This window comes from Amblyomma mixtum, chromosome 9 (genome assembly GCF_055824585.1).
Source record: "Amblyomma mixtum isolate Tamu chromosome 9, ASM5582458v1, whole genome shotgun sequence".
NCBI lineage: Eukaryota > Metazoa > Arthropoda > Arachnida > Ixodida > Ixodidae > Amblyomma > Amblyomma mixtum.
In genome coordinates, this window is record NC_143020.1 from 82,840,724 (window position 1) to 82,867,405 (window position 26,682).

At 45.1% G+C, this 26,682-nt stretch overlaps 1 protein-coding gene across 1 annotated transcript; it reads left to right on the top strand.

Moving 5' to 3' along the window:
• Nucleotides 1-9,859: 9,859 nt before the first annotated feature.
• On the top strand, nt 9,860-22,630 carry LOC149329883 (uncharacterized). The gene is made up of 9 exons (XM_089560619.1): nt 9,860-10,004; nt 13,519-13,605; nt 14,885-14,994; nt 16,066-16,098; nt 16,573-16,611; nt 18,071-18,370; nt 18,805-18,980; nt 19,803-19,999; nt 22,184-22,630. The coding sequence occupies exons 2-9, from the start codon at nt 13,536-13,538 to the stop codon at nt 22,501-22,503; spliced, it is 1,245 nt and encodes a 414-aa protein (XP_089416745.1). The 5' UTR covers nt 9,860-10,004; nt 13,519-13,535; the 3' UTR covers nt 22,504-22,630.
• Nucleotides 22,631-26,682: the final 4,052 nt, after the last annotated feature.

Consider the following 26,682-nt stretch of genomic DNA (forward strand, 5'->3'; position numbering starts at 1 on the left):
TATTTATTTATTTATTTATTTATTTATTTATTTATTTATTTATTTATTTACAGAATACTGCAGACCCTAAGATGGGTCCAAGCAGGAAAGGCAAAAGCACAAGAAAAAGAGGCGCGGCAGATTACATAGCACAAAACACACATAACAGTAATAGAACATAGTAAAGAACAAGGGGAAAAAACAAAAAACAAAAACAAGTCAGCAATTATCAATAAGTAATTTTGTTAATGGCATCGATGCTGTTTTCAACCTCAGGCGGGAGTTCATTCCATTGATTTATTGTGTGAGGAAAAAATGACTATTTAAAAGCATTGATTCTAGCGCTGTAAGGTGTTAGTGATTCCTTTTGACGATGTCGTGTTAGTCGCGTTGTGATCGGTTTAAGAAATAAATCTGGGCTCATGGAGAGTTTGTAATTTTTTGTAGGAAAATAAATTTCAATCGTTGAATTTTTCTTCGTGTTTTCTTCTGTCGTTCCGTATACGCGTAAGATTGTTTTCAAGCATTTACTGCCGTACGTTGTGCAGAATTAAAGAACTCTCCACCGTCTCCTTTTGGCTGCTGTAGATCAAATCCTTGGGGAGTACTTTTGCTATTTCAGGGGAAATAGGACTTTGACGTTGGACGCTAAACGGTACTCATGGCGTAATTTTTGCTTTTACTTATTTCTTTCTTTTTGCATAATAACAAATGAAAATTTGCGTAAAGTAGTTGCTGTGTCTTCGAAACTTTCCCCGATCCGTAATATTTTCTTGTGTGATCTTAGGACAGTCAATGAGTTGCTGTTCCGCAGAAAAAAATGAGAGTACTTTAGTCCAGACAAAGAGACCGTTTTTCAATCCAGACGACAGCAACAGCATCGCTTTTTTTTTTTTAGGCTAACCTCGTGTTCAAATCAGTGTTAGTGGCAGGGCATCATAATAACGCGAGCCTTCGACATTGTCTTGTAATTCTTGAAAGGTGTTTTTATGCATAGCTGTGTCTCACAATGAATCCTCGATTGCCTTTTTAATTTCAACTTGCAAGAGTGCTGCGGATTGATTCTGGCTGATCGTTTTCATTGCATGTACAATAGTTGATTAACCCTTTCAGGTGCTTTCTACAAAACTCTCTACGCGGTCAGCTGGCGTGTTTTTTTTAATTTTTTTAGGATGAGCAGAGATTTCTTTATTCGGAATGAATTTACCGCCCTAATATCGCCCCTGATGGGGTTTATTTACGTTAGCTATCGAGCGCGCTAAATACTATTTCTCAGAATAGTAATAGCAGTAGCATGTATTTCGACATGTTTTGTCTCCCATTAAAATTGTTGTACTGCTCGTTCTCGCATGAAGTGCATCTTTAAAAGAAAAGAATACCGTCGCACGATGCCTGGATTTCTAATTTGAGAAATACATTTGTGCAAACACTTCCAACGCTCTTGTAAAAATAGCGATTGTTTTTTCGCGCTCCAAAACTAATTGACCATCTTCAAGCCTGCATAAACTAATTAGACGTAGATAACTTTTTCGTGCACACGACAAGCGGCTGCTGAGCACGCTAACTCGGAGGCCGTACAGCTTTGCTACTTTTGTTATTAATACCTATTGTTCTAACCAACAACTGTCCATTTAGTCCTTAACGAATAAAGACGCTGTAATTGCCTGCACACAGATCCGTGGGTGCATATTTTTCGTACCTGTGATAAAGAGGCACAATCTTTAAGGAGAACAAAAAATACACAGTCGACTGTAGACCCCACATTGAGGCATGTGTAGGTGTTTTCCTGGTAGCACTATTCCTGATTACTTTTTCTTTCCACACTTCCTTTCCTACTTCGATTTACTTTAAGCCAGAGCCATATCGACGTTTGCAGTTCGACGAGAGGAAACTACCTTACACTTTATCCGAACGGCGCGTGGAGCACAGCTTTGTTTCCGGTGAACTTGTAGCACTGCCGTACGGAGGAACCTTGATATGATTCTTGTGAACTTCCTTTAGTTTTACTTCTGGCACGTGCGTGTGCTATCTACCATAAAAAAAATATCAACGTACCATGCCAGCACATTGGAAAATTCATTTCTCGAAGCGCGGCAATGCTGTTTTAGTATTTTGGAAAAAAAAAACTCCGCAAAAAGGCGACAGACACCGAATCAACCATGTCCAGCTTTCTCGGACAAAAATTTTGAAAACAAAAAATAGTACGATATTGCTGTAAAAACACTGAAGGTAATGGTCCACGCTTCTGATATGTAGCGAAATCTTTTGTAGTGTTTCCATCGATCGCACCGAACAATTAAAACTGCCATAGAAAACCAATGGGGCACGCTTTGACGGTGACAAAAAAAAGTTTATAGAAAAAAATACAAGACTGCCGTCGGGTGATGTGAGGATATCTTGATTGTTATAGTGAAATCTTACATTATATGCAAAAATCGTGTTCATAAATGGTTTCCCGCTAAAAATCTCGATGGAGGCGAAATTCTAGAGGCTCGTGTACTGTGCGATATCAGTGCACGTTAAAGAACCCTAGGTGGTCGAAATTTCCGGAGCCCTCCACTACGGCGTCCCTCATAGCCTGAGTCGCTTTGGGAAATTAAACCCCCATAAATCCCCAAAAAATGCTGTTGTTTAGACTTTTTGGGTATGTTTTTGCGCTGTCCACCTCGACGATGTACCAACTAGCCCAAATTTGGCATTGCTTTAGTTCATTTCAAGTATCTTCGGCCCTTTCCTCAGTGTTAATTCTCCTCCAAGTAACCAGCGCTGTGAAACCTGTTCTGTACATCTCTTGCCAATGTATACCAATGTACACCGGTACAACTGCCAGTGTACACCTCCTACACTTCCCACACATAGGCCGTAGGCCATCCCATGTGCACATGCACTGAAGTCGTCAACAGGCATGGGTAGACCTGAAAACCTTTTTACAGCTTCAGGTTGACTTGTTATCCTTTCAGACAAAAGTTATGCGTTTTTTGCGCGACAAGAAAAAGTAAACTTGCTTGTGCATGTATTAGGTATGTCAGTTTACAAACAAAATCTTACGTAAACCTCACACTATTCAAAGACACGAAATGCGTTTACTTTCTATTAACTGCAAGCACACAGGATCTGTCACAAAACTACAACTAATAAAACTTTACAGAAGGAGAGGCCGAGAAGGAAAGGCAGGGAGGTTAGCCGGAAGAAACAGATTTGCTACCCTGCACGGGGAAAAGGGATGAGGGGATATAAAAGTAAAGGTGAAAAGGGAATAGCAGGAAAATGAAGTCAGTATGTGGAGTCACTGATTATGCGGTGAAGTCAGAACCTATCCTGCAGGCCCGACGCTCTCAAGGGGCGGCGCAGTGCCTGGGAAGCCTTCAACGCCGAATACCTCCACGGCCAGTGGCCGAAAATCTTCATCTCCGTCAGTGGGCGTGGATCTAGACGCTCCAGCGCATTGCAGAGAGGCCTTCTTTCGGCACTGTATGCAGGGCATTCACAAAGAATGTGGGCTATAGTTACGTCGCACCCGCAGATCAGATGGTACATGCGGAGCTATTAGCCAAACCGATTACAAAGGAAAGGGTGGTGAAAGCTACACCAAGTCACAGCCGACACAGCAAGCAAAGTTCCTTCACATCGTGGTATCTGGTTGGAAGCTTGAGCTTCAGGTCAGAGTCCAGGGACTGTAGGCCTGAGTTCGAGAACTGGACGGAATTCCACAAGGCAAGCGTGATCTCCCGCGCAAGTGTGCGAAATCTGCCCGCCGCGTCTGCTCTCGAAGGGGGTTGACACGGAGTCGACGTCGTGGGGGGCAGTTCGTGTGACCTCGTCAGCGCGTTCATTGCCTCGATACCGCTGTGCCTGGTAGCCATCGGTAGATAATTTCGTGTCTTTCGTGGAAGCCACCTTTAGGTCTCACCCTCCTCTCCCTTACAAGAGGACAAGAGTATTTCTTTCTCTCCACGGTTGCACTTACCAAACGTCACATGTGATGTATACGACACTGCGCCGCCGGACTCCGGACACTTTTTGTTCATTGTGTGGCTTCTGCTCCTAACCCATAATCTCACACACTTAAAAGAAGGACAACCTTATCTTTTTTTTTTGTTTCTTTGATCAGCGCACATTCGAAACATCCGCAAACCACGCAAGAAACAACGATTCACGGCTGACCATTTTCCAGAACTCAAATTGGCGCCATTCGTCAGCGAAATTACGCCGGCAAGGTGGTCCTTCTCTTAGTCTAAGCTGACTTTAGCTTGTCTTAAACCTCAGGCTTAACTAGGTTCGCTTGGTTATCAAAGTGGGTTAGGTTAAACTAGGCTCAGAATAAGTTTATACAGGGGGTTGTGAATTTCCGTACCTAGAAACACGCCCTCCTTAACGCGATAAGGAGGGCGTGTCGCAGAAAATCCGGCGTCGTCGGTGTCGTTGACCTTGAGCCAAAAATCCTCAGAAAAGAAATATAAGAGGCAGGTGGGGCACCTAAGTCACGTGACCTCTTGGAGTCGTCACAACCTGCCCGCCGGATTGTGAGCAGACTGCACACCGTTGCAAGTGGCGGATTAAATTAAGGATTAGAAGCGAGAGGTTGCTTGGGAAGAGCAACTTGGGAAGATCTTGGGAACTCCCACAGGTGCCAGCACCTGCCATCGCAGGGCAGTGGCGCATCATTCAATCAATCAAATAATCTTTATTTGCTCATCCAAGGAAACTTCGTACCAACTATTTGGACCGATAGCCTACATGGCTAGTATCCGGTCCAATACAAAACAGCATATTTGGGAAACTTCACAGCAAATTATGTGAATAATTTTAAACACAAAACCGTGAACAAATATAACGAAATTCTCCGGTCTTATTTTAAATTTTTAAAAAAAAACAAAGCATTTGGACAACCGCACGAGGAAAATGCAAACTGATATTTCTACAAAATACACGCATTGCATTCAACAAAATGCAAACATTCAATTAACGTAGGGAAATCACATCATTACTTGATTGTGCAAAAAAAAAACAACTTCGAAGAAAGTTTAAAATTTCCGGCAAGCTTTAGTTCTATTGGAAATGTATTCCAGATCTTCGTCTCAACAGATTCTAATAATCTCTGACTGTATGTATTCTTATGGATTGGAAGGTTAAAGTTACCGTTAGCCGCATGTCTTGTGTTGCGTACTGGAAAAGTGAACAGGCTGAACGGAAGTGGAGGGTTAGTTGTTATACTATTTACTAGAACGGAGATTTTATAGTCACGCAGAGCTGAAAATTTTAGTACGCGAAGTTCTTCAAACAGAATGCTGCTCGGATGGTTTAGTGCAGAAAAAGTTATTATCCTTAGTGCTCGCTTTTGTAAACGTTGTAGTGGCATGAGGTAAGTCGAATACGTATGCCGCCATGCACCACTGCGCATAGAGGAGTATGAGTACTCCCAAGGATCTATGAATGTTACCTAGAGAGTGACCAATTCTGCATATATGTCATTTAACCCATTAAAGTTATCACGTCATAGCCTTAAGGCGGAGCATAAATGTCCCCTCCTATTTTTATTAGGAAGGAGTTTGAATTTCTTTCCATTTCAGACCGCTCCTTAACCTTGCGCGGTTTGCACGCGGCTAAATCAGTCGCTGTTGACGTATGCAGGCGCACCCGTAGTGAAATCCTTGGTGCGACCTCCACAATGAAGGAAAACCCCAAAGACCCGGAGCACCCTGAACTCTGTTCCCCGTCTGGTGCCCGATTCGGAGCTGATAAGGCGCTTAGGACAACTGAATGGTGAGCGCCAATGGGCTCAAGAAAGACCTGCCGACTGAACCTACGTTGGCCAGATCAATGAGTCAACAACCGAAGGTCGTATGCGGCTTTCCTTCTCCTATCTGACACGTATTCCTTCGGATCGACTTACACACGTTTTCCATTTGCCGCAGCAACCTTACGCCGCTAGCACTTCGCACTAAAGGCGTCGCTCGCGGGCTCGTAAACAACTCTGGCTACTTGTTCTCTAGTAGTGGACGCTCGCTCGAGTTGAGAGCGCATGACGTGGCCACATAGGGACCGGCGCACAGCCTTTCCGATTGCCGGCACGGGTGCCCAAGCGTTCAGCATGCGGCGCCAGCTGGCAGCACTGTACGTACGTCATCAAAAACCAAACCATGAAACGCTTCCCAGTGGAGACGTCAGCACGGAAAGTTCGACGGCCTTGTTCCGTCCGTTCAATGCTTCGCAGAATATTGGTCAAGGTTCTGGCACATGTGCGTGAATAAACCTGGAAGCAGCATCTAGTGCGTAAAAATCCTTTATTCTTGTTTTTGGAAAGCGGTTGGTGCTCGGGCGGAAGGGAAGCAGAAAGCTGTCTTTTCTGTCTGCCTTTGCCATCTAGTATATCATGTAATAGCCTGCTGCTTTGGCTTTACGTTGAACACCCAGTTCTTCATTTCTTTCGAATGGGGCTATGGCCTTCATGGCATTTTTTTTTACTAATCGAGAATAAAAATTCCAACGGTTCCTTTAAGTCTGCTTAAGTGCAGTAATGCGAAACCATTTCTCTTAGTGCTGCCGATCATATTGCTGCGTGTTCGTTTCTTTATGCCTTTTGCCGTTTCTACGTCGTGTTTTCACTATCTTTGGTTTTACCGCATCCGAAGACGCACGTATCGTTGCTAGAGCGTCTAGTAAGCACACCAAGTACTAATTAATAATTAAAGTAAATGATTAATTAACTAATTCAGTAATAATAGTGATATGTGTGCTCCGGACTGCGATGTAAGTAAATTGGGCAAATTTTACACGGATAGTGTCCCCCGATAGGTGAGCAGGGCGCCCCCATGCAGCTTTCTTTGGTAGCGTGGTGACATCACCGCCATTTTCGAAGCACACTAGCTAATTTATCCGCATTAAAGTATTTTTACGGAAATCAATATTTTCTTGACTTTGACATATATATCTATATAGCATCCAATTCGTCTTTCAGACATCAAATTCAAATTGAATATCAGAACCTTTCTGCCCGTTGTAGGGCTCACCCCGATGCAAGTAATTCAAAATGGCGCCTCTCGGTTGGACAAAAGGTGTCGCCATGCTTGCGAAGAAATGCTGTATAGAGGCAAACTAGTAGGTGAATTATTAGTTTTCTTTAGCAACCTTACGCATGTTTTGGCGCTGAGTTATTATAGAGGTAGTAAGTTCTAATAAATAGTTACCTTTACAGGCACATGTGACATGAAAGCAAGTATTTTCTCCTGACCAGAGGTTGCGACGTGGCCACAGTGCACATTTGGCACTACATGCAAGACAGACACAGCGAGGAAGTCTCACTCTGCGCATCGTATTTGGAACGTTGTTATGTATTTATTGGTGGCCCGACACAGCATCAGTGAAGATGAATTCATGCCATGTCACACAGCAGCCTTATTAAACTGGTATCGCATATTCTCGGAGCATGCCGAAAAGTCACTTAGGCAATATTCTTCATATAATTACAACGGTTACTTTGTGTTCTTTGTGAATGTGCAGGACATTACGTGCAGAGCCTCTTTTCATATAGTATTGTGTTGTGCTGGGTTTAATGACAGTCAAGCGACTGATGCTATCATGCCCCAAACACGAGGCTAGAATTCTATTTGTTTAAAAAAGTATTAAAATGAAGATATTAAACACCTGCAAGTGTGCTATGCCCAGAGGGTATTACTTTAATTTCATAAAATTCTTCAAGTATGCCTGCTCTTGCCTTGTTAATTGCTGCGTCTGCGATGTGAATTCAGACTGACCTGTGCTGTAGGCCACGTCTCAATAACCGACCTGAGTGTCACTCAGTGACTTTGCCATTCGGCTTCTGATCCCAAGGTGATCCCGGCCGCCTTTTGATCGGCTTTTGATCCCGGCCGTTGAGATCGTATTTCGATGGAGGCGAAATGCTAAAACAACCATGGGCTGTGTGATATCCGCGCATGTTCAGGGAGCCTCAAGTGGTGTAAATTATTCTTTAGCCTTCCATTACGGCGTCCCTTATAGCCTACGTGTCGATTCGGGACATTAAACCAAACAGTTTGCAGTTTACAATAACTAAGCTCCACAGCGGGCGAAAGTGTTACATAACACATGTTCTCTGACCGCCTTTCCTAGAACGGTGCCGACGTCCAACTTCATTCAACAAGTTTTCTAGCGACTGGAACAATCACGTATAAAAAAGCAAAGGCGTATTTCTTGTTGACCATGTCTGAAAACTACGACACTCAGAGGAGCTTTTGCCCATCTCTTGTCGTTTGAGTGGATGCTACACCGTAACCCTTTGCCTGTACCTGGAATGGTCTGTAATTTCCCTTTTCCGGCTACCGCTGTTTGTTTCTTCCCTTTCTCTTTCTTCGTCACGCATCAACTTGCGCTCCTACAGCAAGATGCCTTGGTGTCCAAGGACAATGCTCCTTCAAACGACCTTCAAGCATCGCGCCGTTTCACTGAAGCCTTTTACTCCAATTGGCTTCTCTCTAGAGGCTCATCGGCCAGACCTTGATACCATGTGTCTTTTCCACGACGCAGAATCGATTATTCCGTCACTTGTTGCGGGTCTCTCCTGCACTGCGACCAATTAGAACTGAACGACTGACAATAATGAGTCTTTCGTTGGAAGGCGCCGCATCCTCTGTTACGTGGAAACACGGATCATATCATCACTCCTTGATTGCGTTCATTCATTCGGCAAACCGGTTCCCATTAACATTGTTTTCTTTCACGCCTTGAGACACATCCGAATATACGAGCTAAGTGGAAACTGTCATTAGCCTGCTTGAGTGGCATCCACCAAACTCCCACGCTGAAAACGGCCTACAACACACACTATGCGGTCGTAGCTCAGTTCAAAGCAGTGCGGGTCATGAGGCGTCTTAAGTTAAGCATTTAGAAGCCAGTCGGAAAGCAAAGATCTACGCGCTGACCCCCACCGTTCTGGGGCCCGGCACTGTCGCGCTCCGATTTGTGATAGAGCGTAATTCAAGGTCACGGCCGGAGCGTTGCAGGCCATCGTAAGTGCTAGAGTACATGCTGCTAGACGAGAAGGCACGACTAGCAGCCATTACATTTTAACTCGAAGAAAGACACAAGAAAGGTGAGAAGATAGTGACACAACTTGGCTCAGGCACGCATCACGTACCGCAGCTTGCATCGCGCAGACGCAACGGACGTGCAAGATTGTTCGGACAGTTTCAGCATCACCGCCTCGTCTCTCCACGTGATCTGGTCCGATCGGCTATGCACGCCGCTTCGCGACAACACTGTAATTTTACCCCACTGCGCACTTCCCGTTGACGTGTACGCCATTGCTAATGGTGATATGCAGCATACGCAGCGGAGTCGCTGCTTTTAACAGTGACGAATAAAAAAGGAACGGACAACGTTTGACGGTTCTTTAAGAGACTGCACGGAAAACTTATTCCCCTCCACCACCGTCGTCGGACAAGTGTTGGCCGCGCGTGTCATGACTCAGACGAGTGTCGTCACGCCGCTTATTGAGCGCCTCTTACGTAATTCCTAAGGTGTATGCCGGGACAAGACCGATGCAACCGGTGTCTCGTATAACCGGTTGCTGTCACATTGTCCGGTTTTAGTTGTCTTTTTTGTATACGCGCTCCTCGCGTCCGTGACCTTGACGCTCTGTCGACGCGAGCGGTGTGGCGGAGGCGGAAAAAGATCCACCGAGGCTGGCAGTCCATGCACGTTCTCTTATGTATTTATATCTTGATTTCTGCAGCCGTACTTTCGCCGTCTTGATGACCCTCGCCGTTTCTCGGACGTCTAAGGCTGTGCGTGTGTCTCAGCGGGCGTCGTGGTAGGGGGAAAGTCTTTTTGCGGTAATCCATTCCCCCTCACACCTTTCGGCGAATGGGAGACGCGCTACCCGCGATGAAGCGAGTGACGTCACAGTTCCGCGCGCAGTCTCTTAAACTGGCTCGCGTGCTGGCCTCACCGGCTCACTTGGAGGAGTAAACAGTTCATAAACTAGGAACGCAGCGGACTTGGATATTTGCTTCACACCGGAGGTCTGGGTGAGTACGTTAGCGCCTTGTTGCGCAGATGCCGGCCGGCAACCGATGTTCGAATTCGGTTTAGGTTTATTCGAACCTACATGTTTAGTCTACAAGAGGCAAATGTTTCACGACAACAAAACGCCCATATTTTATTGCTTGTGAACATTACATGGACAAGTGTTTTCGCGTTGCAGTAGTGCATTGGCTAACAGTGTGAAACATTACCGGGGAAGTTAAGGCAGGCGCTTCATTCTCGGAATGATTGACAACAGTTTGATACACTTCGCCAAATAAGATTTGTTACGACCAAAATTTCTCTATGAGGACTCAAGAAAGACGGTAAAAATATAATTATCCGCTGATGCGCAGTAACTTCCGCAATTATTATGCCTGATAACGGGAAACACCGCGCAAAAAAAAACTAACAGGGCAAAGCAACCACGCCAAACATTCGGCTACAGTACGTCCCCTTTTAATGTGGAAGGCTTGTTGAGGTAGTGATTAATGCTGCATGGTCGTTGAGGGATTCCGTTTATATGGAAAGTGTGTTCCACTCGGGGATGGTGACAGAAACCGGACAATATATTCAAGCATGTTATTTCGTGTTCATTTAATCTTAGGAGAATGGTCAAGACATTCACTCCAAACAGGGCAGCTAATACTCCTGAAAATTCTATTTCAACTAACTGCGCTTAATCTTAACACGCTTTCTAGCACAGGAATTCGCGTCTTTTTTTCCACAGCACAAGAAAACTGCTCCTCGTGCAGCTTGCTGTCTTATAGGGTGTCTGAAACGACTTATATTTTCGGATGCACTAATGCTGTGGCGAGGCCAAGGGCCATGGAATGTAAACATATAAGAGGCGTTGAACGTCGGGGAAAATGTATTAATGATATTATAGGAAGGGGGGGGGGGGGGTGATGGCAGAGGGGAAAAGTCGTGGTAAATGTTACGCTTCCTGGGTAAACAGGCTTGCTCACTGCAAAGATATTTTGGTTTCCTTCCTTTTAAGCGGGGAGAACTGCCTAAATGGCTACAAGCTGGCTGACGCAAGACCGAACTTGAATTCCCGCTGTTACGAGGAAGGTTTACAGATTTTTTCCGCACTTCACACCATGCATATTTATGAATTTGCTTCAACAACGTGCCGCACACTGAGAAAAGAAATAGCTGAAGCGCGCAGGATGTAAGGGAATAGAATTCATTTACTACTGATCGCTCGTATTCCGCCACTTGGATTAAATTTGTCTTCATAATTCACTGCGTTACTTGCGTCAGAAAGTTCGAGCGCCAGGATTAAACGGAAGTTGCATCAAAGGCATTGCTAGCGTCAAGGATTTCAGTTTATGGAGTATGTTACCCTTCCGGTGTACAGTGCAATTGCATGCAGGCTTTTTCGTGCTGAAATTTTATTGTAGCCATTATAACCAAGTCGAGCATTTTGGAACAAAAATTCTGAAAATTGGAATATTGTAAGGTACTATTATGGAAAAATTGAATGTAATGGTCTATTCTTCCGATGAGTAGCAAAATCTTTTGATTAGTTTTTCTATCGCTTATATCGAGCAGTCAAGACTGCTATAAACAGCAAACAGAAAACGTTTTTGACTTCAGCAAAAACGTTAATAGCAAAACAAAATGCAGGCCTGCCGGGGAGATCTGCGGCTTTATTGATTATCATAGGGATCTCTTGCAATTTATGAAAAAAATTGCGTTCGTAAGCTCCGTCTCGCTGAAATATGCTTTTGTCAGAAATGCTTGGCGTCATTGCCTTCAATACATAGTAGCGTCGTGCAAGCGATCGCCAAAATCTCCTTGCAGCGCAAACTGCGCTGGCGTTGAACATAGTTTCCGTACTAAGATGCCATGTCATGATGACTTCGATCGCGGATATAAAATGGGCTAAACTAGAATTTGATGACATCACTGATAAAAAAACTCCCCCGTCGCAAAGCTTTTCAAGCCTAGAGTAGTCCGTATTTCTGAGTTCGTTATTTTTGCAGGCACAGAAACGAAACATTTCAGCACTGCCTTTAACGCTGCACCTAATACTTGCTAACTGTAAAGCATCACTCTTGGTACATTCTGCACCTCCTATCTATTTTTGCTGTTTGATTTTGACTTGTTTTTACCACTTTGTATGCACCCTTTTTACGCTGTCTCTGTCTCTGTGACCGCTGACGCGGTATCGCTAACGGTCGCTAGAGGTCTCTGGTCCCTGAGTCAAAACGAATGAAGCGAAGCAACTGCGAAAATTGCAGCTGTCAAAGCTGCTGGGGGCAGTCTTTAGTAGTAGTCAGCAGGCAAAGCTCAAACACGTTCAGTAAAATCAGCAAAGATCAACCTGTTCTCAATCTCAACATTCGCTCGGCGCCTGCTTCTTACCCCATTCCTTGCTTCTTGTATATTATATGTTTTTCTTCGTCACGCCGATCGTGACACTAAATATATTGAATCGCATGCCTCAGGTCAAAACTTTTCTCGCTACCGCTCCTTGTGACCAACTAGATTTGGTTTGGTTTGGTTTGGTTTGGTTTGGTTTGGTTTGGTTTATGGGGTTTAACGTCCCAAAGCGACTAAGGCTATGAGAGACGCCGTAGTGGAGGGCTCCGGAAATTTCGACCACCTGGGGTTCTTTAACGTGCACTGACATCGCACAGTACACGGGCCTCTATAATTCCTCCTCCAAAGAAATTCACAAGGAGGAAGAGGTAATAGCTACAGCGCACGTGTACGTTACGCAGAGCGCTCAGAGATAGTTGCTAGGCGTCCCCGCATTCGTTGTGCCAAGTTTCCTTTTTAGTTTGCATCTACCTGCGACACGCGCACTCTTTGTCTGAAGTATAAACCCCTTTTCATTCACAAGGTCAAAGATGGCGTCTGACCTTGTTTCAGCGCTTTTGTAGCCTTGTACCAATGCTAAGTAGCCCTAAAGAATGGGAATAAACGTTTGTGTATTATTAGGAGCCCAGAAGCTCAAACAGGACTGCATTAGATGCAAGGTGACCGCGGGTCATGTAAATGTGGCTGGATATCTAAACAAAGGGTATTTTATGCAAGTGTTAGTGTGATGGCATCCTAGGCCAAAACGCAGCTTATGTGCGACTTAATTTGCGAGAAAAATTTCGCTTCACGCTCCTGAATGCATACTGCATTTCTTAAAAAAATCAAGGGCATATATGTTTCGTCAGGGCTCGCTACCTTCGCTTTGCGTCCCTAACGGTATTAATTTGGAAGTAACGTAAGCGTTCCCAATACAGCGCTTTTTTGAGGTACTTCTATGAATTCTGTAACATGAATGGACACCGTCGTTGAGTTTTTGTTTTTCCTTGGTGGCGACTCCAGTATTTCGTTGTTTCTGCCTGAGGTGCGCCATTAGTGAACAAGCTTTTAAACTTGTTTGTTCTAAGCCGGAAACTCAGAACAACTCGGAAAAGTTTTGTTATGGATGGTAATGGATTGCAGGAGCTTATGAACGGGGACCCCCGCTTCTGGACACTGAGAGTGGTGTTGGTGTGTTTTGTGGCGCAGGTGTGAAGAAAGCAGTCATGGTGGCCGGAGGAAACAGAATGTTTCTGCTCTTAGCAGTCTTTGCTATGGCGGTACCCTTCCTGAGAGGTAAGCAAGAACACTGCCGCAAGATGGTAAAAATCGTAGCATTGAAATAAAATTTCAGACGAACACATTACAGGGATTCAGGAGATGAGATTAATCGCTGAATTCATCCTTGCTTGTCTAAATGAGCTGTGTGATTCTTTCTCTGCATGAGGCCTGTGCAATCAAAAAAATTCTAATACAAACTTCGCACTTGGAACGTAAGCTCTCGTGCACCTTGCAAATTACCTGTTTTTCTTCCTTTCTTTGAAATTGTTCTCGAATTTCTATGTAATTTCTGGCAGTGGAGATCACTGTTTAGGATTTCGAAGCACCAGATGATAAATGTTTCTTTTGTTATCGGAACTGTGCACATATCAAAATATTAAAGTCTGCAGAAGATAATAATTCTCTCCTTTAACAGTGACCCAATCCGAAGGGGGGGGGGGGGGGGGGGGAGTATTCGAACTGTAAACTATACAAATTTATGAATGGGATTGGTTCCCACCAATTAAGTGCGATGTTTATCTACGCCGTTCTCGCGAAAGTTTTGATTTCTACTTAAGTCTGGTACCAGAGTTCTACCTTGCGGTATATAACTGTAGCAACCTGTATTCACTGGGAAACAGGCTACGTCGGGAGGCGTACTGGGACGCTAAGATGTCTAGTTTGTTTTCTACGTCACGCCATTGCATGTGGCTCGTATCTTGCTAAACACCTGGTTCCTTTAAAAAAAATGCGCCAATCCATGCGGTAAACAAATGCGTACTTGAATGGCGTTACACAATTCCAGAAAAAAAATTACTATTATTTCTTTGTAGAGAAAGATGTTTATTTGTGCAAAAGAAGGCTATTTGAAATTATTAATATGATTCCACGCATCGCCTAGCGTCCTTTATAGATACTTTAACGAAAATGCATTTTTTCTTATAACCAATGGTACTTCACAGTGATTCGATATGTCCATTCAAGCTAGTCTAAAATTTTGAATTCCTACGGAAATGCAACATTTTCTAAAGCTTTGATCTAAAAAAGTGATTTTATCATAGTTACCTGTTTTGTCGGCAGTGGGAAAGAGTGGAAGGCAGGGGAGAACAATAACTTCCCCCAAAATCCACGCACATGAAGTACATAGTGAGAAAAAATTGTTTACTCCTCCCTTCAGCTGCTTACATTGACTACTGCACAGACTAAAAGCATGCATTTTTTTGTTATGTAAATAAGGAAACTATTGAAAGTAATTTGTAAATCAGAGAGATACGATCAAGTTGGTTATACCGCCCGTGTGTCTTTCCCTCTGCAGGGGCACCCGCCACGAAGTTCTATGGGGGCAACATTCCCATCAGCATCAAGCTGCCAGACAGTGATGAGCTCGTCAAGACAGACGTCCCCAGCCAGTCCTCGATACCAGAGGTGAGTGTTCTAGGGCGGATAAAGCGTTTTCTGAACGTTGTGTCGTCTCGCATGAAGCGCTTTCTACGTTCCCGAAGAAAACGCTCGCCACCCTTCAGTTCATTCTGCCGACTAAAAGAAAGAAAAGAACTGCAGTGACATTTTGAGCCTGAGGACATCATCATCATCATCATTACGCGATAGCGTGAGGAGCTCGTTCTGCGGAAAACCCGGTGTCGGCCGTTGTCCTGCGTAGATCGGAAAAAATTCCATTATACAGATGTAGGAGAATGCAGAAGTAAATTAATAAAATAAAAGAGCCGCCATCGGAGTTCAAACCCAGGTCCTCTGTGCACCAGGCGGGCATGCAAAGCATAGACCACAAAATGTCTTTTTTTTTCTTTCTAGCATGGAAAGCAAACCCGCTAAGCTACTAAATGCTTTACATACACATACTATTCCGCGATGTAAACACACATTCTCATGTCTTAGTACAGTCCACTCCACCAGCACATCAAAATTGCGAGGAACATACATAAGTGTCAAGAATCAGTGACCATTCAGGCGGCCGGTCCTGCGCAGCATAAGCCCCCCGCAATAGGCCACGAAGGGTCGTTGGTTCTATCGTTTTAGAGGTGAACGCGTTGTGATGTGTATGACTTAGTAAGGCGTGTTTGGGATGTGTACTGATGTTATAGTAATTAAAAAAAATAAAATCGAATGTAAATATGCTGATTAAGCGTCAGAAATTGCGAGGAATAAAAAGGCGGTGTTATTATGCTTTACTGTACTAAAACAAATGGTATGTATGTGTATGAGTAAGTAGTGGCGTAGTATGTCCTGCAGTGTAACCTAGACAATGCTTGGTGATTTTTAATCGTTAATGTGATCAGTAATTGTGATTGTAATCAGTGACCACGGTCCGTAATGTGATTGCTGATTGGTAATCGATGAGAAATGAGAAAGAAAAGGAATAGAAATATAAAAAATCAGGAGGTAGGTGTCAGTATCGCGTCTTAGTCTTAAGGCGAAGCTGAAGCTGAAGCGTCTTCCTAGTTTTTATTTATTATTTTTTCTTCTTTCTGCTTTTAGTGCTTGAAGGCCCTTGACGGAGTGACTGAAAATGTGAGTACTACTTAGCAAGCATTGATACAGCTGTTTAGCAGCTCTCACTTTCTGGCTTAACAATAAGCCACCGGCTGCAAACTTAGCAGAGATTCCAAATGCAATCGCAAACTTCGTAGGAAAGGCAAGCTGCACGCACATAATTAAAGAGTGGTTCACGCCATTAAAAAAAAAAGCTTAACAAAAATGTTGTGATGGATTTCGCTTTATGTAATTTTCGCCGGTCTCACAATCTGTCTGCCTTGTACAAAAATCATTAAATCCGGCTCTTGGCGCGCCGGAGACAAACAAGACTGAATGTTTACACGTAATTTCTTCCGCGTGAACCGGCATCGTAGTAATAACAGTCTGTTTTTCGACAACTAAGCTTAAGTCAAGCGAATTTAGGAATGGACTACATTGTGTTTGTGCACGTTATATTTACTATGATGTGTCCTTACGTTTTTTCTCTTCATTGCTTTTTGATGTTTTCAGGAAAGCGGCCTAGTTGTGCCAGCCGAAGCCTACACACAGGTAAGCAATAGAAGATGCCCGTATGTTAGGCCAACAGAATTATTTTTCACGTTTTTCGCGGAACAGATCGCCGTCACCATAACGTTTCGCATTGTATGCTCTCGTTACATTATAACAAAGCTTCCTTTTTATTTTGTAGATTTAGTGCACCGTATATTCACAGGTTAGAGCCCCGCCGCGGTGGCTCAGTGGTTACGGCGCTCGGCTGCTGACCCGAAAGACGCGGGTTCGATCCCGGCCGCGGCGGCTGAATTTCTTGAAGGCGAAATTCTAGAGGTCCGTGTGCTATGCGATGTAAGTGCACGTTAAAGAACCCCAGGTGGTCGAAATTTCCGGAGCCCTTCACTACGGCGTCTCTCATAGCCTCAGTCGCTTTGGACGTTAAACCCCAATAAACCAACCAAACCATTCACAGGTTAGACCACGTGCAAGATATTTCCTTACTTAACTCTTCCAGACGCACACTTTTATCACTGGCCCTAACTTCTGCTAAGAAAGTATTTGACTTAAAACGCTTGTGCACTGTCACCTTCACAAATATATAGGCATATTCAATGTCTTGTTTGATAAACACCATAAATGTCACTGCTTCTGTGGGTACCTTTTGGGAGGAAGCTATTCTGCATTTCGTGAAGGTTTGCACTGAGGACAACCGCTGACGCCCATATGCTAGTTATCAAACAATTATTTCATACCACGCATTCAGTGCCCCTCACACGGTTGGGCTGAGGAAGAATACATATGCTAAAACCTGAGTTCCAAACTTCGCGCTTTCGTTTTTTCTTTGAGGCTAAAAACATCAAATTTACCCTTTGAAAATCATCAAGAATTTAGCGTCAACAAATTTACAGCGAAAATTTCTGAGAACTTCCGTCAAGTTTAATGCAATGTTTTTTTAACTGACATGTAGACAGCGCGTTTACAGTATTTTATGTGTTCCCTCATAGTTGCCACCGAGCATTTTTGTTGCAAGGCATTTTTAACAGTCTGAAAATCTAATATCATAAAAAATTTTCAGTCCATTTACTTGTCTTATTTCTTAAGTAGAGAAGGTTGGTGCACTTTGAAACCTTTGACACTTACTATTCGTTCGAGGGTGAATAACAAAAACAAAAAGTAACCTCACGAACTGAAGGGGCAGCACCCAGTTTTAGGGGCACTTCCCGTCTATATGCTTTTTTTACTTGAAGCTTTGCCGCCATTAATGACTCATCGCTGATATCCAACACCGATACAATGAAATCATGAATACTGAGTTTGACTGTTGACAGTTAGGTGCATCGCGGCGCATGAACCCGGCTGACTGTGTTCACATGACGTTGGTTATCCCACACTTACCTATCTCTACAATGCAGTTCTTTCTGTACGCATCCACTGACCAAAATAGTCCTTTTACTGTCTTCATCCAAACTCTGTGTTCGAATATACGTTGTGATCTTGCTTTCTCTCGATTGTGTAGTGCGCCAGGCAAGAGCTGGGCCGTCTGCAGTCAGAACTAAAGCCCAGCGAAGCCGATAAGGACGACTCTTCCGAAGAAGAACCAGTGGAGGATGACGTACCCCCGCCACCAGCCGCCAAGGCCCCAGAGCCAGAGCCAGAACCTAAGAAGGACGTTCCAGCTCCGCCAAAAGAAGTGAAACCTTACTTCCCCGAGGCTCCCACCATTCCGGACCTGACGAGCATCACAGACGCCTTCACCAACGTCAAACCCATCGATAAGAACCCGACTGTTCTCGGGGAAGTCGTCAAGATCCTTCAGGTTGGTAGTCATAAATGGTTTGGGGCCTGTCAGTGAAACGTCAGCAGGGACGTATTATGTAAATACTCATTTTGTTTTGAACTCATTCGGTCCTCTGCCGCCGCGGTGGCTCAGTGGTAACGGTGCTCGGCTGCTGACGCGAAAGATTCGAGTTCGATCCCGGCCGTGGTGGTCGCATTGCGATGGAGGCGAAACGCTAGAGGCCCGTGTACTGTGCGATGCCAGTGCACGTTAAGAAGCCTCAGGCGGTCCAAATTACCGTAGCCCTCCACTACGGCGTACCTTGTAGCCTGAGTCTTTAAACCCCCATAAACCATAAACCATTTAGCCATTGCACAAAGAACATTTTCCGCAAGTACCTTACTCTCGATGCTACTGGCGCTCAACTCACGCTTACCTTCTACCGTACCACCATTCTCACGTGAATCCCGCAGGTGATATTCGACTTCAGACGTGTCATGAGCGACATGCAGCGTATCCTGCACGGAGACCTGCACGGAGTTCTGCAGGAGTACCCGGAGAGGGCCCGCGGCTTCTTCCAAATGGTCAGCAGTCTGCCAAGCAGGTTCTCGCTGGCCCGTGACAAGGTCGAAGAGGTCAAGGAGGAAAGGTCAGTGGTCAGCAGCGTTGAAGCTAAATGTCACCTTCTGAGCCGTATTGATGCGCAAGGTCTTTAATCAGGGAAACGGGGAGCTTTATTACCATGCAACATTAAGCGCATACAAAATCTTTCGTAGAGTCCCCAAAGGTAACTGGTACGTAAGCTAGTCCAAGGAAAGGCAGGACCGCCACACTGGCGGAACGCGTAATGGGGAAATATAACGCCGAGAGGCCGGAGAAAATGCTTTAACTTCAAGAACACCATATGGTCTATTCCCTAATTTGGAATCCTGCATTTTACCAGTATACCAAAGGGCACAAACGGTGGTCAAAAACGAATGTACTTGTAGACACTTCGTGGCGTGAAGAAGCTAGTAAATGCAGAAACAATGAAGTTATGAGGCCGAAAATCTCCCTGATCCTAATGGATGATGCAGGACAGTTTCCGGGTCTCCGCATGATCGTCTTTTGAAAATGTGTTTAATGCACAGCCTTAGCCGCTAGTACACAGCCCAACGAGTCGCATTCTGAACCATTCATTTTGGCTAGTCACGTGTCGGTAGCATTCTGACCGCCTGTCATCGCCGTGCATGTTCTCCTTTCCTGCGTTCCTTGTGCCATTCGCGCTGATTTTTTTACACGAGCATTCTGAGATGAGATGAACTATACTTCTCACCCCTCCGAAAGTGGCAAGTAGCATGTATAGTTCTAGGGCTCCAACACACGAATTAGAAGCAAACCACTCGGATTGTTTACTTCAGACCAAAGGCTGTACTTCTTCACAGACATGAACTTTTTCTGCTGGTCTGACGTCGATATGTATCACTTGCAGCAAAGAGCCCGAGTACGTGTCTACGCTTGCTGAGCTGCAGAACTACCTGACCTCGGCCGGTGCCTCGTCCCAAGAGCTGCCCAACGCACTGTCGTTGGTGAGCACAATGGATGCCCTCAGGACCATCGCGGGACGCCTGCAGAACCACCTCACCGAAGGGCTCACGGGACGCAAGAGGGCCGCGCAGTCTCTTACACGTAAGAAACGCTCTTACACGTCTCTTACACGTAAAATCTTCAAAGCTTGAAGCATCGGTAATCAATTACTAAATCAAACATTAAACCAGTCATTCAATCAATGCTTATTTACACCGAAAGAGGGCTCACGGCGCCATGGAGAAAGAAAGCTCCGACAAGATTGACGGGCATCTGGGTCCTTCCTAAAAAACGCATGAATATTTTTTTTTTAATTTCGGTTGTCCAAGAATAAACAACATTTCTGTGCAATTTTTTTTAAATGCGGAATTTTTTGCCAAATGCAACACTAAAGCTTAAAACTAGGGATGTGCGAATATTCGAAATTTTCGAATATTATTCGAATATTATATTTTTGGTATTCGTATTCGATTCGAAATCCAAGTATTCGTGTTGTTTCGAATATTCGACCCGACTCGAATATTCATATATAGCCGAATATACAATGTGAGCACCGGCGTTCATTTCGGTCCGCAAGCCCTATCGACAGAGACATAACAACAGGGCGGCGCGTAGAGCAATGCGCATGGAGGAAGGAAAATTCTTCCTTCCTCCAAGGGCCATGCCGTAGCTGACTGCGCTGGTGAGCTTCTTTGTGGCTATACGTGCGAAGCTGGTATGGCCAGAGCTGTGCACGAAGTACCTCGCAATACGTGCCAGTTCAGTGACAAGTGAGAGGGCATTTTCTGTGGCTGGAGAAGTCGTTTCACCTAGAAGGGAACTACTACTGCCTGACCATGTGGAGCAGCGGGTTTTCCTTCACTGCAACCTTTTATGTACATCCCAGCAACGCGCGTTTGTGCTGATGGCAGGCTAGCCTTAATCAGTGCTGTGTACCAGCCATCTTCTCTGATATTTCCACTCTTCTAAGAATAATGTTCGAGGCTGATACTTTTTGTGCAGCCACACACACTTTTTGTGTTCATTTAATCATCGATAGTTTAACTGTGATGTTCTTGGGTGCTCAAATAATGTTTTGTAGTGGTTAAATGCGTCCGTCCTTGATTATTCGATATTCGATTCGATATTCGGAACCAAGTATTCGTATTCGATTCGTATTCGAAAAATTTGATATTCGCACACCCCTACTTAAAACTGAAGGGCTCACAGCAGCAAGAGCTGAATATGACACCAAAACTATCAAATGTGATGTCTAAATGACATAAAATGACGTCACTTCTCAATGATCGAAGGTCTCAAGATCAAATGTGGATTAACATATGAATTAGCTTAATCTGAGGCTTCTCGCATTCATTTCAAGTCTGGTTAGGTTCAGCCACCCTAACTAACCATCAGAAATATTATGACGGCAAACAATTTAGGGAAAACTCAAGGTTGTCGATGGCCTTAGGCATATTGAATGAAAAAAAATATCAGGGGCACCTAAGGAACTAATGTCCACATAAAGCGAAAGCATTGCAATTTTATATCAATTATATTCAAATTTTGCTGTATTAAGGTTTCTTCTATATATATGTCAGTCCTAATGTAATACTATTCCTTTCTTGTTGGTGCAGTTGTCAGTACTGTTACCGGATATTACTGGTTAGCATATTGCATTTTTCCCGTCTTCGATTGCGTCACACTGTGCGGACAAATCGCGAGTTCTGTAACACTACCACTTTTTGGGCGGCACCGGGTTTTCGTGTCGATGAACAATCTAATGTTTAGCATCTAATGCTTTCTCATTAATAAATCTTTCTAGACCTGCAATGTCATTGTCTTTCGAGTAACCTCAGATTTAACAAAGTTGATACTAACGCGTAGTTACTGATTTAATACAAATTTACCCCATTTTGGGGATTCCTCTTATCTAGAAAGGTATTCTCGTTTTGATTTTTCGGTCAGCTCGGCCTCACCCTGCCATATAGTAGCCGTCCTGGTTAGCTCATTGGTTGTGGACGGTGGTCTCAGGTTCAAAGCCCAGACTAGCACAATTTTTTCTTCAACTGTTAAATTTCTGAGAAAGCTATATACTCTTCACTTGTAGTCGGTGCGCTTGCATAAATGCTAATGACGAGTAATTGTTCTCTTGTTATAAATTTACTTCACCTTGTGGTACAGCCCTAAACCTATTGAATTAACTTCAAGTACACCGAAACGCTTCCTTCATTGGAGATAGAACAACAAGCATGGAACTCATAGTGCGTAGCAATAAGCTCCTTATCTCTTCCTGCGCGCTCACAGAACGCTCCCAGCCGCAGTCCAAGCTCCTGGATGAGGTCAAAGACATCTTCCTCATCATTCCGGACACCTTCCGAGCCTATGGCCGACGCAGCAAGCTGAACGGTGGGCCAGGCATCTTCAGCCCCTCTCCCGTGAGCCCGCTGAGTCCGTGGAATCCACTCAACCCGCTGTCGCCCATCAGCCCACTGTCGGCGGCGTCGAGACTGACTCCGCTCGACCCACTCGGACCGGTTTCTAGGGCGCAAGTCGGAGCCGTGGACGCAATCTCCAAGAGACTCACAGATCTGTTCTCATCCCGAGGCGGCAACAAGCGACAGTGATGCGTCATCTGTATGGCGCCTTCACAAGTGCATAACCATCATGTCACAAGAACATCGCCAATGAACATAGCAGCAGCGCAAAGTTGCATCGTGATTGATATGTGTAAATAAAGAACATCCACCACTATTCCACTGGCACGTCTTTATTTTAGTAAATTGAAGGCTACAAGAGAATAAAGCAACCAGTTTTCATGTTCCAGAGTAAAGGTCTTCTTGTAGCATTTTATGTCCCTCATACCGTAGCGGTGGCCTAGTAGTCGGAGCACCCACCTCGCTCGCAGGTGGTGCGGGGTTTGGTCCCCAGTTCCACCGGGCCACTAGTCATTATACAATGGGTACAATCGATCCGCTTGCTTAGTGCACGGCTTCATCGGGATTAAATTCTTAGTGAGTAAGCCTTTTACTCCACGGTAGAAAGAAACAGCTCATATCATGGCGCTGTTTTGTCACAGATGCCCTTGCGCTGCATAAAACTATCAGCATCATCAATGCCATTAACTGCGAGCCCTATACGATAGCAAAGGAGTCTTCGTGGATATGTGCAAGAGAGAAGTGGGGAATTCCGTTTCAGTACTAGCGCTCTGCGCACCTTAGAGAGGGGCAAAAGTGTTTTCAGTGCGAAAGCAGTAATCCTGTGGTTCACAGCCGAACAAAATCGTCTCTTGCCTATTGTATGTCCTAGAAGCGCGAGCGCTCCCTCACGTGGCACTGCCCACCCATCGTCGTCTTTTACGTAGCAAAAACCAACCAACCAACCAACCGATTCTTTCGCTCTGATTCGAATGTAGTAAACATTCTCTGTCATTTTTTCTTCTAATACTTGATGTCTCAGAGGTTTAAACTAGGGTGGTCATAAGAGTGCCACCGTACGACTGAGCCACTGTTCGTGTCGCCTGAAATAGTTGTGGGAAATGTTGAAGGGAACTCTGCGTTTTTATTCAAAATATTTCTGCTGTCCCTTCTGAAGGGCCGTTGATGTCGACAGAGTTGCACAATTAAGTCTCAAACGTACAGGGTCGTCCACTCTTAGTTAGAATACCCTAGCGCATGGCCGTGCTCTTTGGAGGGTCACTGCGTCCGAAACGGTTGCGCATCGAAGCGAAGTGGCAGATGACACGAAGCACCACGTCCAGGTACACCTTCTCCTGTGCCACTTTGCTGCGATGAGCGACTGTGTCGCACGCGGTGGCCCTCTGAAGAGTGCGGCCATGCGCTAGCGCATTCTAACTAAGAGTGGACGACCCTGTACCGGTGCTGGTAGCTTGAATACTGTATGGCAAGCTAAGCAGAGAGCCCTAAGGCATGTATCTAGAACAAACGGCATTCATGGCGCCTGGTATCAAGATCATTAGCCGCAACCTTGCAACAGTTAGAAAACCCAGAAGAGACGTGGGCGTCTTCCTTGACGGTTCAAGCCCAAGTTCCCTGGTGAAGGCGATGATAATGCATGGGCCAGACCCTTTGCAACGCGTGGTTTTCAGAGCGCCTAGGTTACATGCTTTCTGGCATCGTGGCACTCTAGTGGGGATCATGATGACTTTATGGCTAGCTCCTTTGTAACAGGCAGTAGGCGTTACAGGGCGCCACCAACTAGCGCTAACACTCGCCCGCCAGCAGCGAACAACCTCTAAGTAAATTTTTTTCCTCTGCAATTTTGAGAAAACTGCAAAGCAGCGAGATGCTGCGAAGAATGCGTTCACGATGACTGCCGGCTCTTCCTACGTGCTACGAAATCTTACTTATGGAATGGTTTCGGTTTTCTAACTTCCTGGTTCTCATCCCGTATATGCGATGTCAGTGCACGTTAAAGAACCCCAGGTGGTCGACATTTCCAGGGCCCTTCACTACGGCGTCCCTCATAGCCTGTGTTGCTTTGGTACGTTAAACCCCCTAACCTAAAACCTCATTGTCCCAGATAATCAGTCGGATTTACAGATGCATATACTCGCGGCGATTTTTGAAGTTCGGCGTCACGCGGCTTCTTGTGGCAACTGCGCAAACTAAAGCGCATGCGCATATTCTTTGACCTTCTCTCTGGATAACTTTTAAGCAATGCTGACCCAAGGACCAACGGCCTAGGCCGGTGACCAACTACCGGTGACATTACACAACTTCATATTTTTTTGTGGGGCTGAAAAAACCACCTTTACGTAAGCCTTCTGGGCGATCCTCTTAGGTTGTGTGAAACCTTATGTAAGTAAGGTATGATCACAACCTTCTGTTTTTCGGCATTTTTGTCTACCCTTAGCTCATTTTCATCCATTGCTTGACACTCCGCCTTTTTTTTTCTTTTAGAACACTTTCCACTCCTTAATTATGACAAACCGACTAGCCCAGTATTCCGCGTTTTTGTGGCAAGAAAGAGATAAAGATTCTAGCACCGTTGCACGTGGCGCGTGCACAGAAGAAGACGCCCTTCAAGCGAGCTCACACAGCTTCCTATGCAGCCTTCTTGAAAACGCCCTAAAGCCTTCTCGGGAACCCTGACCTTGCCTAGGACTACGCGCAGCCACCATCGGCATGCATGTCGTCAAGATATACGCCGTCGTAGCCCTTTCCTTCTTCCTGATGCTGGAGTACACGGACCTGTTCGCTCCATTGTTGCGGCAGATCGGAGTCCTCGGTGTCTCGCTGGTCGTCGGCTGGTGGGCGAGCCTCGGCATCAAGCGCCTGCTCAGCTCACGTCACAAGGTGTCTCCTGAGCGACTCGCCGTCGTAATAGCAGGTACCGCGCGCAACCTTCGGGCTCTCTTACTCTAAAATAGTTCATCAAATGCCTCAACTCCTTCACTCCGAAAGGGCCTTCTGCCTATCTTGACCAGCACTAGCTTACTGTCAAGTTGATCCACGTCCTCAGTGCGCCAATCAATAGCCTGCATAGTATACCCTGTGCATATCAGGCGCTCAATGGCTCTTGGCTCCACTTTGGGTGTGTGCATCAAACCGGTTCCTCGTAAAAAAATGGCAATTGAGCGCATTGATCAGACAGGGGTAAGAAACGTAGGGGATCGTTGTGACATAAAGGAAGCCAGCAGTCCCCAAAACCAAAGAAGGCATTGGGGAAATGTTTTTAAAGCAATAGCGTCAATGGTCCCAGTCAGCGGCAACATCGCCGTCGGTGGCTGTGGCGTTCTGAGAAAAGCAAGGGGCCCACTTGCCGCCCAGGTCACCTCCCCACCGGATTGTGAGCAAACTTCCCACAGTGGCAGGCGGCAGTTAAACTAGTGATTGTTTGCAAGAAGTTGCTCGGGAAGAGCAACCTGGACCTCACAAGCCCCACCGATGGCTGTGTTTAAAACCCGCCGGAGCAGCGGCGCATCGCTTAACCATGCACTGCGCCACTGCGCCAGGAACGGTATGAGGGCTACCAGCGATCTATGGGTATTAAGTAGCGAATTACCAATTCTGTCATATAAACATGTAGGAAAAACCTAGACGACAGAGAAGAAGTAGTGCGGAAGTTATGTCTATTGCTATGGCATTTTGCTCTTAAGCGTAGGTTAAAAAGTGCAGTGTCCGTGTCTGCGAACTGACACTCAAAGAGGACCCCAGACCGCTGAAGAGACCCATAAACGCTACTGCATCATGCTCTTAATGCAAAGCTTATGCGTCCCCTCAAGATTCTTTTTTTGGTGTGGATCAATGAAAAATTACTAGTGTTTTCTTTTCAAACTGAAAGATAGTTGATTAGAAAATAGAACATAAAGCAACCACGTGACGATAAGCCGCCACAGGCCGCAAGATAGGCACCGTCAGAGCGAACCCAAAACGCCAGCAGGAAAATGTTACCGTCATAACATGAACGCAAAAATATTAGGAGCTAGACACAGACCTATTCACATTTGTCTCTGCATCGATAGCTAGTATGGGTCAAGTAAAACCCTTGTGTTCTGCGTCTAATATGTCAATTTTTTGTTCACTTTGCATTCGATGCTGAACGTACAAAATATTTCGCATATTCATTTCTATTGGTAAATGAAAACGGGCGTAAGCACATCACCCATTCACCTTATTGGTTTAATGTTAACTCCAGCTTATAGTTTATTTTGTTGTTATTTCGGGCTATTTTCACTGTCCACGTGGAACCGTGCAGCCAACCGCTCATCCTGCAGCCTTGGGGCCACTTCTATTCTTTCATCGATTGCAGAGAGTGTGTTAAGATTACAATCGCCATCACAT

Bases quoted from the DNA above. Each gene is read 5' to 3' on its own strand.
- LOC149329883 (XM_089560619.1), top strand. From the start codon at position 13,536: ATGGTGGCCGGAGGAAACAGAATGTTTCTGCTCTTAGCAGTCTTTGCT. The intron at 13,606-14,884 runs GTAAGCAAGAAC...TTCCCTCTGCAG, and splicing joins GGCGGTACCCTTCCTGAGAG to GGGCACCCGCCACGAAGTTC. The intron at 20,000-22,183 runs GTAAGAAACGCT...GCGCGCTCACAG, and splicing joins GGCCGCGCAGTCTCTTACAC to AACGCTCCCAGCCGCAGTCC.